The 12956-nt window shown below is 43.8% G+C and overlaps 1 protein-coding gene across 4 annotated transcripts in view; it reads left to right on the plus strand.

Moving 5' to 3' along the window:
• Positions 1 to 12956, plus strand: part of NEURL1 (neuralized E3 ubiquitin protein ligase 1) — a 145123-nt gene that overhangs the window by 80195 nt on the left and 51972 nt on the right. For all 4 annotated transcript variants that reach the window (XM_088169289.1, XM_014883806.2, XM_014883805.2 and 1 more), the window contains exons 2-3: positions 3843 to 4084; positions 8452 to 8773. In XM_088169289.1, the coding sequence (XP_088025415.1) occupies positions 3843 to 4084; positions 8452 to 8773 (564 nt within the window). The remainder of the gene's footprint in view (positions 1 to 3842; positions 4085 to 8451; positions 8774 to 12956) is intronic.

A 12956-nucleotide genomic window follows, 5' to 3' on the forward strand; every position in this document is an offset into this window, starting at 1 on the left:
CCTTAATTTGGATTTAGCACTCTAGAGTGAGACCTTTGCATTTCTATCATTGACTACTCCAACACTTGTAAAGCTATAGTCTCTTCCTATGGAGAATCAAGGCTTTGCTTTGGTTGCTTGGTCATCTTGCCATGCAAACATGAGTACTTTACTGTGGTGACAGCAATCTGACAGGGCCATTGTCATCCTGCAGGCCCAGGGAGAGTTGGATATAGACTGGAGAGACATTATTACTTACTCCCTCAAGAACAGCAAACATGTTTTTAAAGGCAGTGAAGATTTGCATTAATTTATGGTTCTCTCTCTTCTGTGCACATGCCCTGGGTCAGGCTGCATGTGAGAAAACAAGGTTTGTAACCCCTTTCAAGTTTCCACTGGTGTTAAGCAAATGTTTATTTTTAGTAAACTGTATTTCAAATTGTGCTTTTAAGAATCCTTTTGCAAAGCTTAGCACAAGAATTTCAATATGTTTTCTCCTTCTGAGCTTTTTATTAACAAATATAAAGGATCAGTATAACTAGTTAGGCTGTATTTCACTGATAATTTTCAAAAGTCTGGGTCCAGCTCTAGAAATGGTAAGGATTGCAAGCATTCATCTCAGTCGATTTTTTTCTCCCTGTGCTGCTGCTACTTACCCAGCTTTGGAAAGGCTGTGTGGATACTCCTTTAGGGGCAGATCTTTTTTGCTGCACTGTGTGGATGTCCCTGTCCCCACACCCACACATGGTTTCTTTTTCTTTCTTCTTGAAATCCCTTTAAGTGCTTATTCAGCAAGGCCACCTGCCAGATAAAGAACTGTCTGTCAGCCTCTTTTGATTGAAAGGCAATAGTTCTGAAACACTCTTCTCCATTCATACCATGGTGTTTGCCCTGCATGCTCGTTTCAGTTTCACTTGCCTGCAGCACAGGGACCTCTGTCCCCACCCCAGACCTCTCCTCCATCTCAGGCAGATAAGGATATGTCATTTCCATTTGCTACTGCATATCAGTCTTTGGACTCTGTTTTAAAATCTTGTTTTCTGTTTCTTTCAATTATGAATGATACTTATTTCACATGCTGTAAGAAATTTATCTTTAATACCTTGCAGTCAGCTTTCAATCTGAAATGATTTTTTACAGTATTCTCATAAGTGCCTATCAAGATATTTTCAACTGGCAAAAATGTATTTTAAAAATAATAGATCCAGACATTTATTGAAGCATTTAAGAAATCCCAAGCTTTTAAGATTATGCCTAATGTTTGCAGAACATGAACACTTCTGGTGAAAACCCTTAACAGGCTTTGAATTGCATTTTCGAAGCTGAGACCTCCCAGTGTTGCCTTGTGTGTAGTGTGTTGCATCCAGGATGTTGAGTTCCAGGAGACCAGGGACATCTAATGCTCAGGGAAGGAGGAGTGTGCCACCTTTGGGGAAATACTCTGCTTTACCAAACAGTTCAAAAGGGATACACCTAGGAGTGAGACACTGAAGGCAGACAGGTTGAGCTGTGTTATGGAGTGGTTCATGTTAGCATCTCCTTCACCTTGCCTCACTGAAGGGTTTCAGAAGAACCAGTCCATGGCCTTGTGGCTCAGTTCTACCACTTCTGCTATGCTCTTGGCAGGGCTTATGGTATTATGGGGAGGTTGTGTTCAGGGTTCCAACCCAGTGCTGGGTGAAATAGTTCAAAGAGCATCTATAACCAGGCACAAATGGAGAAATGAAGTCAAACCTGTGGAATGAGCAGCTGCTGTTCTTTGTGACCCCCACATGGGAGCTGGAAAGCTGTACAGGGGTCCATGGTGCACCTCTGGGTTTGCAGCCCTTCCACACAGAGCTGTTTTCAGGCAGGCATGATCTTTCTCTTGTGACTTTTGTCACAAGATAGCGGTTTCAAAGGGGTGATAGAGAACACTATTTTGCAAAACTCTGGTGGTACTGCAAGGGATTCAACCTCCTGTTCTTTGGGGCATAACACGGTCTCTAATTTAATAGGCTTTAGTCAGTACTGTGAGAGAATTCTGCTGTGGACCTGCTGCAGCTTGTATTGTCTTCTGACCGCCCAGTCTGGTCTATGGGGAAAGCCAGGGTGCACCACCCCAGGTCAGCAGTGACCTTTCCAAAGTGAAAAGATCAGGCTCGTGTGAGCTTCTGCATCCTGACCTTCCCCTGCCAAGCTCCCCTTTCATGCAGTCTGTTCCTCCCAAAGGTTTCCCTCCGTGACCTGCCTGCTCAGGTTAACCTCTACTTTTTCTCTGTGCTCTGCACCTTATTTCTCCTTCTCCATGGGTGAGGAACAGGAGAAGGAAGTTGATATATTCCACAACACTTTTAGCATCAAGAAACTCCCAGTTGATTAATCTCTCCCATAATGCAATAATGAAAGTGTTTAAAGGTAACAGCCCTGCTGTACAACCAACCTGCTCTGTTCTGAAGGATCAGCACTGTTGCTGAAAATGGGAGGAAAAAATCCCAGCAAAGAGATGAGAAGGCTGGAGTGACAGCTGCTGAAGTTGAATTATAATGTTATCATCAGAAGCCAGCATTTTAAGTTCTGCTGATAGTTAAGCACACTCAACCTGAGGCTGTGCTGTTACAGCTTTGTGTAGCTACAAGCTAAGACTACCCAAAAGGCTGCAAGGAAGAGCATCTGGACTTATTATTGCAAAACCAAGAGTTACATTAGAAGTGTAAGCATTATTTTATAGTAGCTATAGAAAGACACAGCAGTGAGCAATTAATTTGTGTGAAGAATATAGTAATTAGTTTCTATAGTTTGCATGTTTGAAGAGTACTGTTTAGTCATGCATCTCTACAGCACAAACTGGCACATTGTTAAGGTCATATTTGCTTTTGTTGCATCCTTCAGTCTGTCACAGAATAGTCCTGTATTCTATTGGTACTCTGTTTCCAAATTTAGGAGTATTTCCTCCCAAACATATGTGCATGATGTAGTGTGTATGTGCACACAAGGAAAAGGAAGCAGATGACTTGTGTTCAGTAGAGTGTTTGTTTTGAGCTGGAACTGCTGCAGGCTCCCTGTTGAATAGAAACGTGCCTGTCCATTCATTCAGGAACAAAGCTGCTGTTGTGGCTGTGCTGATCCTGTGTCAAGTCTTTCTCTAGAGTCTTGAGTGGAGAAAGATGTAATTTCTTCCATCCTTCACAGCCTTTCTCCCTCTTACCTTTCCTCACTGTAATCATGGTGTGCTGGTCAATGCCTTCATGACAGGTGGGATCTCAGCTGAGGTTATCAGTGGAGGAGAGAGGAGACTGGACAGGAGTTGGTGGAGAGATCCAGGTGGGTCACAGCTGAGTGGTGCTTGAGTATAAATCAGCAACGTGTGTGCCTGAGCTGGTACATGGCACAGGTGGGTAGAGCACCCCGAGTCACATGGAGGCAAAGATCAGTGGGTTGCTATTGCAAAGGAAGTGTGAGAGAAATGGTCAAGTTGTGTAGGAGTCCTCTGGAAGTGGAAGATTGTTCCCTGGGTGTGACAGCTTTGATGCAGCAACTTCACAAGTGCTTTGCTCCAGTTTTAGAACCAATTCTTGTGTTCTCTCCTGGTCTGTGGCCTCAAGATGGCCTGTGATTTCAGTGCTGAGGTGCAGTGTCAGTATCATGCTCTGTACTGTCAGATTGTCCAAACAGGAGTCTTCAGTATCCTTGCAGTCTTTTATTGCTGAAGATGCTCTAAAATCCCTCAGTGGTTTACAGTTTAAGGATTTGGCTAACTTTTTTTTTTGTTTGTTTTATCTATGCTTTTTTTCTAAAGTACTTCTGCTCTTTTTTGGTAATTGAACATTTTCATATTACTTACAGTAGACTTGAAACCCTTTTTTCCCCCATTCTGCTTTCAGATTCCATTGGTGGGTCGTTCTCAACCTCCTCCCACCGATGCCACCACAAGCAGAAGCACTGTCTCCCCATCCCACAATGTGGAACTCTGTCCATCAGCCCTCTGCTTTTCCATCCTCGCACGAAGGGATCCCAGATCATCATGGACACAACACAGAAGGTGGTGAAGCGCCAGGCTAGCTTCTGCAATGCCATTACCTTCAGCAACAGGCCCATTGTTATTTATGAACAAGTCAGGCTTAAGGTGAGTAAATTATACCTTCCCTTTTTGCCACTGGAGCTGCTGGGAATGAATGCTGGGGTGTACTGGGCTTTGGTGCTTGCAGCAGATCTTTAGCCCTTCCTTGAAAAGCACATTAGTCAGACCTTGGCCTTAAAGATCTTCAGTCTTCACTGGTACTTCTGCTTTTGTCACTATAGCTCTTGGAGCCATAGGTACAGACTGCTTTAGAAACTGAGAACAAAAGGGAGATCCACCTTCCAGAAGTACTTACATTGATGTTAGACAAGTACAACAGATTAAATTGAGGTCGCTTAGAAAGCCAGGAGATAAGAAGTCAAAAACGACCTTAGTAGTGAAGGTTCTTGCTCACATGCTTGGCAGGAAAAACGAAAGAGTTTGGAGGAAAGGATGAAAGGAGCAGTCAGTGCAGTTACAGTTGCTGTCTAAGAAAAAGACCTTTCTAGCAGTCTGCTGGCTGCTTTGTTGAATCAGTCACCTTGATAGCATTAAGATCAGAGGAGAGAACATTGCAGGAATAATATTTTTCTCACTGGCACAGGCTGATTTCACTTCCTTTGTGTCTGTGGTAGCCTGGAGGACAGAGTTTGTACCCCTGGTACCATGCCATGCTGCACCTGACATGGGAAATCCAGCTCCTCTGAGACAACATGCCAGGAGCTGCTTTCTGATGAAGAAACTCCTCCATGTCCTTTAGGAGCTGAACCACTTTTCAGATTATCAGCACCTTAAGGAGCTTGGGACTCTTGAAACTTCATCCACAGATGCTTTCCAATCCTCATGCCCTCTAGTGGGGCTGCATTTTTCTGTTCATAGCTGATTCCATGCCTTTATTGGTCATTTTCTTTGGCCCCTTTAGTTCATGGTACACACGAATGATCTGACTGCAAATCCTTCATTTGTGCAGAAGGAGTTTTCCAGAAGGTTTGTCACCATATATAGATACCCAGTTTGAATGATCTTGCTGCTGCCCATTTCTAAAGGTCCTGGAGTGCTCAGTCCTACAGCAGCATATCAGCCTTTCCTGCCTCTTCCCTCACAGCCAGCAAAGGAGCAAGGAATGAGGGACGTCCTCCTTCTGGAAATACACGGAGATTTCAGTGATTTCAGGCTCAGGCCTAGAGATAGAAAATTCCCTGCAGTAACAAACTACAGGTTTGTTGTGCTTCCTGTGGAGCTCTTACTGCTTCTATCCAGGCTGGAAGCCTAGGAGGAAATTCTCACGTTGTATAATGAGATTTTTCCCATGTTGGCCAGCAGCTTGGACAAGCAACTGTGACAAATAATCTGGGAGGAGATGAAAGCAGCATTTCACTTTTGAAGACACCATCAAAGATTTGAGTGGATTTAGTGATTTAGGCAAAGGTTCTGTGTTATTTCTTCCTCATTCTGAAACAAGGTAGCTATCTCTGAAAATTCACACTTTTATCTCTGTGTACTTGGGGATTTTGGCTTGCATAACATATGTGAAGGATATGCATGCAAATCTGCACAAGAGAATTATGAGCACAGCTCCTGCTGACTCCAGTGGGAAGGTCTCATCAACAGGCTTTAGCAGAACTTGTGCTCTAGGGAGGGATGAAATATGAAAACATCCTTGCTTTTGTATGAGAAGTTCATAAATCCTGCCTTGCTATTGTTTGTGCTTGTGGAAAACAGCATCTTAGACCTTCCTACCAACCACAGACCAGCCATGGACCCAGTCATTCAGGTCCTATAAAGTCTAAACTCCCTCTGGAAAACTGAGGAAAGAAGTAAGGTGATTTCATTCTGCTTATTAGCTATTGTATCTCGGGTTTTATTCTGACATTATTTTGTAGCTCTGGGAATATGGGAATATGGCTGTCAAGCAGCCTCAGAGACAAATGCTCCAGTATGGTTTCTCCATGTAATTTGGGGCATTGCTAGGAAGTATAGTTCTCACAGATGGCATAAGGCAGTAAAGATCAGGAGCCTGAATCTGTGAAAGCAGCAATGGTTTAGTAGTTTGGATGTTGATTCTGTGTTTTCCTCCCTTTCTGGTACCCGGTGGACCTCCTGAGCTTTTCTGCTAGCAGTGGCTGCTGAAAAGAGAATTTGGTCCATCATTAACTGTTGCCTTTTTTAGCAAAACTGTGTACCCTTTGTCCAGCTGTGTCTAATTCTTGGCAGGCTTTATACTTGATTTTAATTTGGATATTAGTTTGCCTGTGGTCAGACTGTATTGAGAACTGTTTATAGGTGCTGATTAATACATGGAACATGTGCAGCCTCAATTACCATATGAATATTTGCTTCACGCTGCCTGTGATTGCTGTGAAGTATTGGCAAGAGACTGAATTGTACAAATGACAATGAGGCCATATTTATCTTAGACCTGAAAGCTTTTAGGGCTTGCAGTAAATTTGCTGCAAAAAATAACCCAGGCTTCTTCTTGGAGTGTGTGTATTATGTTTCCCTGTTTTGTCATGTGCACGCTCTGTTAACCCCACTTCTACTGGGGATATCCTTGATGCCATCCCACCCTGGCCAAGTATATAAAATAGCAAATCTGTTTCAGTCCTTTTTAGTGTCATCCCAGTATCCATCCTGCAAGCAGGATCTTCCCATAGTTCCTGGGACTGAGGTCAGTGCTCAGGTGTTTCATGTAAACAGTTTAGGTGCCTGGATGGACTGAGTAGGGATAAAGAGCAGCACTCCCTCAACTGAAAAATTATCTGTTGATAACTTTTTTTCTGAGCTCTGAGTTATTTTCTCTGATACTTCAATTATAAAACAGAAATCTCCAGGTTTTGAACAATGTCTGTGTTGTAAGATTATTGTGATCCCAAGGGCACATGTTCCAGATTTGCCTTGGGGAGGAATATGTAAAAGAAAAACGCAGTATTTACAAATTTGATTAGCAGGGAATTCAGAAGTCCAAAGGAAATGTCTTGTCGAATTCCTTGGTGAAAATTCTATGCTTCCAGGATGGGACATGTGGGGCTGCTGCCAGGTTTTTGAGAACAAAGTCCTGCAGTCCTGGACAGTTTAGTCTCTGTCATTGCCATCCATCTGAGCCATTTGTGCCTTGGCAGAGCATGAAATTACAGAAAGGCAACAAGTTTTGTGTGACACCTGGTGGGTGTCTCTGCTCTTGTCCTGTGCCCAGCAGTGGACTTGCTTGAGGCTACCAAGGCATTGATGGAAGAGGACTATCTCGAGTGCTCTTGTGTTTGCTGCAGGTTCAAAGAGTGAACAGATACAGTGATTGTGTGTCAGCTGACATGCAGGAACTGTCCTGGCCCCACATCAAGTCTGGATCTGCATCCTTAGGTCTTTCATGTCATAGTCTGGATGCTGACAGGCTGAATCCCTTTGAGAGGAGCAATTCCTAGCAGGTTCATACTCAATAAAATGAGAGGAAAAGCTTCACCAAGAACATCATCTGAGGACCCTACTAACTCTGGAAGACTCCTTGCTTCCATGGGAAAAAAAAGAGACCTTGTAACTGAGTAGTGTTTTCAATGTACTGCTGCCTGGTCCCCACAGATCCCCTCCTGGCCAGGGCTCAGTTCTTGTGAGTAGAAGCTGATGACTCTGGAGGTATCTGATCCTTTGTCCTGCTGTCTGTCAGGTGGAGAAGGATGGGTATGTCACATGAACCATTCCAAAAACCATAGCAGATGTTCCTGATCCCATTACATTGAGTAATTGCATACTCACAGGGTAGGGTGTAGTTATGCACAACACATTTCACAAAACACCATTCACAGCTGAAATAAGTATGTTTTCCCAATCATAACAGAACATCTATTGTCACTTCAAAATTTTGTATTTAACAAAGTCAAATACTTTATATTGTGCTTTCCCACACACAAGTTCTCTGCTGCAAGGCTGTGATTTCAATATGTCATCCAATATGACAAGTTAAAAAAGGGAAAGACTGTCTTTTACTTGCCTGAGAAACCCAGAAAACCCTGTGTGTGATTCTGGAACTTTTCAGGTCATGAGAGACCCCACCATCTGAGCACCACGGGGGAAGAGGTCTGCTGAGATAAAAAGTCTTGTGGCCATTTTTGGCACATTTTGTGAGAGAGTTATTCTTAGACCTAAAGGAATTGCCCTAGAAATAGAAATGAATCATCATGCAGCTGTAATTAAATTTCACCTATCCACATAGATTTAATTTGATTTATTTGGTTTTAAATATGGGCATTATATCCTAAGTGTGCAGTAGCATTGCTGTGTGCAGCTGAAAAAGCTACAGCAGTGTTTGGTGGGTAAAATGTTTCCTTAAATCTGGTAGGGTTGTCTGCACGCTGGCCACTAATGTTTGATGGATAAAGCCTGTAGTGTGCGAGTTGATGTTCGAGTGCCCAGTGCTGTCATTGCTGCTGTTGTCTTTGCAGATCACTAAAAAGCAGTGTTGCTGGAGTGGGGCTCTTCGACTCGGCTTTACTTCCAAGGATCCATCGAGGATTAACCCTGACACTCTGCCAAAGTATGCGTGCCCTGACTTGGTTTCCCAAAGCGGGTTTTGGGCCAAGGCTCTGCCAGAAGAGTTTGCAAACGAGGGAAACATCATAGGCTTCTGGGTGGACAAGAAGGGCCGGGTTTTCTACCGGGTGAATGAGTCTGCTGCCATGCTGTTCTTCAGCGGCGTGAGGACGGCAGAGCCCCTCTGGGCCCTGATCGACGTCTATGGGCTCACCCGTGGAGTGCAGCTCTTAGGTGAGTCTTGGCTTTTGACACTGACCCACACATGGGGCAACTGAGAGGCGTTTTAAAAAACTTTTATTCCATTTTCAGTCTCATATGAAGGGTGAGGCAATACAGGTGTTATAATTCACGCCATCACCATCAGAAGCCAACTATTTCCTAAGTACAATACATGATAAGCATTTTTTGGCCGATCAGCTTTTTTCACTTCATGCTGTAAAATGCCTTAAAGCCAAGCATGTCAAATCACCCCTCCTGGGTTCTATTACAATGCATCTCTCATAATTCTGTTTCTCCAAAATATCTAGTCTTATTTACAAAACCATCCTTTGAAACTTTTTTGTAGCTCCATTTCTCTCTCAGCAATATCTGTCCTATTCCATGGCATTTCTACGTCACCATTTCTTATCTCCAAGTTTGCATACAGATGTATACTGTGTGAGCCTTCTGTCAATCCCTAAGAACTCTCTGCAAATCCATTTCCCACAGGTGAGTACCTGAGTCCAGGCACAGAGGTGACACTAACCCATTCCTGACAAAGGGCCAGCCTGACACTGCCTGTCCCTTCTATGTGCTGGGACAAGTACAGGGAAACAGCTGTCATTCCTCCCCAGAGCATCTCAGGACCTCAGCCTGGACTAGGGGATGTTTGAAATTTAGCATGTAGGTATAGCATCAGTGGGAGGTGGGAAACAGCTGCTACAATATAGCACTAGAAGGCACCTCTAAGTAACTGGATTTCTGCTCAGAGGTGTAGCTCTATTGGAGAATAGCCTGGAGTCTGTCATATACCTCGTAAGACTTTATTTTTATATCATCTTGTGCATTCCCTGTGCCAAAGTGGGGAAATGCATTTCATGTGCTATGGTTAAATCCTTCCTGGATGGCACAGGTATGATTTTTCTGTCGGGTTTAATGGACAGATTTGAAACACGACTATCTTCCAAACTGCCTGAGAGAATCTGGAGCCTGAAAGTTGGATATACTACTGGGGTGGAGGATGAGGAGTGCCGAGTGCCTGTGTCTTCTGCCATCCTCAGCTGGAATGAAGATAGTTTGGCATTCATGAGGACTCAGTCCCAGATGTGCAGGCTGTCAAGGTTTGGGCTATTTGAGTTTATACACCTTAGAAGAACTGAAAAGAATCTCTGAGGACTGAAGGGCAGCAAGGTTGCTGGGGGACCAGGAGTGTCAGCACACAGCCTTAGAGTTGGCTTTGCCTTGTCACTGGGAGGTGAATTGCAGCACTTCTCCATGTAACAATGGTTTCATGGGTCTTCTTTTCACCATGGAAAAGGTTAGATGGTACCTTCAGGAGCTGAAGTTCTTTCTGCAGATGAGATGGTCTGAGGCTGAGAGAGATTCTGGCTTTTTCCTGCCACACAGCCTTTTAATCTCTGTTAAAGTGACAGCTTCATGCTGCATATCAAAAACTTCAATTAAACTTATTTCTGACAGTTCTGCCTCCTTTCTGCATTTTGTGCTGTATTAAAAAATATGGTGGCAGGACTACCCATAGCAATCAACACAGCAAGGAAGAGGGATGCATGTTCAGGAGATGAAGAAATGAAACTGACCTTGTTGCAAAAAGTCCTGGCCCGAAATTGCACAAGGCAGAGAAGAAGAGAAGAATTTCTCAGCAGCTTTTTCTTTTTTTAGGTGCAGAAAGATTTATCTTTTGTTGTGAATCAGTTTGAATCAGAGCCACTAAGCAATTGTTCCTAGGCCAAGGTAGTGATATTTGAATTGGGATGGAGAATTTGGGCAAATGTAATGCCAAGGGTTCAGTTAGGAAGAACTTACAAATGACTCCAAGTCCTACAGTGTTCTTGTGAGATTTGGCTCCTCAGGACTACTCTGCCTGATTAATGAGGGTCCATAATTCTGGATTATATGTTTCCTTTCAAAACATCTGAAAAATCATTTCCTATCCATCATCTGCCCCTGCATTGTCCTAGCATCTTCCACATCCCCTTTCACAAGGAAAATGTGACTTCTGCCAGCCACTGACTTACCTCTAGTCCAAGAGGCTCCTGACTCTTTGGTGGGTATGAAGTCCCTGAATGAAGGAAGCAGCTTCTGAGTTTACAGAGTTGGCGTGGAGCTCAGATATGTGTTTATAGCTTGTTCCAGCAGCCTTCAGCAGGCTTTAAGCCTGAAACTGTGCTGAAACGGCTTCCACCCGAGTCCTCTCCATCTCCATTCATTATTAAACAGCACTAAAAGTCAGAGAAGGGAAATCTGTTGTTGCCCCTGGATCCTATAGACATTCCCATTACTGTGCTCTGCATGCCTGCTCTAGTGTAGCAGACCACACATATAGCACAGGACAACTTGCCAAAAACTCCGGGGACTTGACAAATGAATTTCATAGCTTAGCTACAAACATATGGTCGAATTCAGCCTGGTATGGCATGCAGGGCATCTGATGGAGGCTGGGGATGCTGGAGCGGTATGTTGAACAGAAGAGCCTAACATTTCAGATTCCAGTTCAGTGATTTATTGTCCCCTAACCCCAAATACGTTCCTTATTCTTAAGTCTCACTATTTTCTCAATGCTTGCAGGGTTACAGGGTCAAACTGCACCTCTGCACAGTCTCCATTTGCTTTTGTGTGTAAGAATCTGACAAAAAACTTTACCATTTCTGGTGTCTTTCTGTTTATTGCAGAATTACTCCCTCTCTACTCCCAGTAATGTAACTTCACTTCCAAAATGAGACTTGCTAAAGGAAAGACCTGCAGTAGTAAGTCTTGTGTCACTGCAAGATCCCAGTTCTGCAGGGAAATGGACAGTGTGCATTTGTCTTCCCAGAAGTAACGACATCCAAAACGGCACATTTTTATTTTATCTGCATTACACTGGTAAATCACTTCCAGCCCAAAAAAAGAACTCAGTAAAACAGGGTAATGACTAAGGCTAGTGACGCTGTTCCTGTCTAATAAAGACAGATCTAATAAAGACAAGCTTGAATGAAGGGAGGCCCAAAGCCTGTGAGAGTTAAATGACTTGCCAGAGCAAAAGGTGTCACCTGCCATCAGCCTTGTTACCCAGCTCAATCCTGCCTCTCTCTCTATCTGCATTATAGGCATTGCATAACGTTCTGGCATCACTAAAAACCAGCTGGTTTGTACCTTAATTTTTCATTTCCTTCTGCTTATGGCTTTACCCACAGCATCAGCCTTACTGACAATGACCCATGTGTCAGTGCTGCTGTCACTGCACAGGTGTATGTGGCTGTCACAGATGTTCCTGGATCTGACTGTCCTTGCTGTATGTTCAGAGGCAGAGCCCTTTAAGCAGCTTCTTTGCCAGCTGGATTTTGAAATGAACCAGGTGAAAAAGGCTTGCACAGTCCACTGCCCCACAGCCAAGGGGATTGGGGCTGAGCTGGCACCATGGTTTGCCTGTCACTACTGGAGTGATTCAAGTGGAGGGACTGGTTTTAATCCACCTTGAGGTGGCTTCAGTGATGAGGTTCACAGTGCTGACAGTCACAGGTGAGAGGTTGCTCCTTGCTCTCTTCATCCTCATTATAGAGATGAAAAGCCTTGAATTCACCCAGGAATCTGGTCTCCTCTGACCACAGCATCTCGGCTGGATATCTGCCACAATGCAAGAGCTTGCATAGAGGAGTCTGTGCCAATGGAGTGCATGCATGTTCGTGTTTTTGGGCATGAGTTTCAGTGTTGGTGCAGGCTTACATGACCTGTAAACATGCCCTTATACAGTGACTCTCCTGCTGACATGTTCAGCTTGCAGGCAGGATGGTTTACAGCTCTGCTTTCCTTTTTGGGCAGCTAGTTTTGCACAAGTGCACTTTTACATTCCAGGGTAATTTAAAGTAATATTTACTAAAAATGTGGCTTGTCCTTATGTTATCACTTCAACATACACACATGCTCATTCACACTTTTAAAAAGAGTCCGAGAAAAATGGAATATAGGCAATCTGCTGCCTTGCTGCTATAATAAAGCATTAAAAAAAAAAAAAGAAAAGGAAAGGCCCAGCTGTTTAAATTCTGTCTTCAGAGCCATAGAGGAAGGATGGCAGCTCATAGGAACCAAGTGGTGTTGTCTCATACTAACTTGCTTCTTTCAAGCACTGGGCTTGAGCCTGGCATGTGCAGGTTCCATGGATTCACTGCAGGACAGCAAGGTTGGAAACTTCCCTCAGTCACATGTGCAGTACAGCATG

This window comes from Sturnus vulgaris, chromosome 8 (assembly GCF_052056855.1).
Source record: "Sturnus vulgaris isolate bStuVul1 chromosome 8, bStuVul1.hap1, whole genome shotgun sequence".
Classification (NCBI taxonomy): Eukaryota; Metazoa; Chordata; class Aves; order Passeriformes; family Sturnidae; genus Sturnus; species Sturnus vulgaris.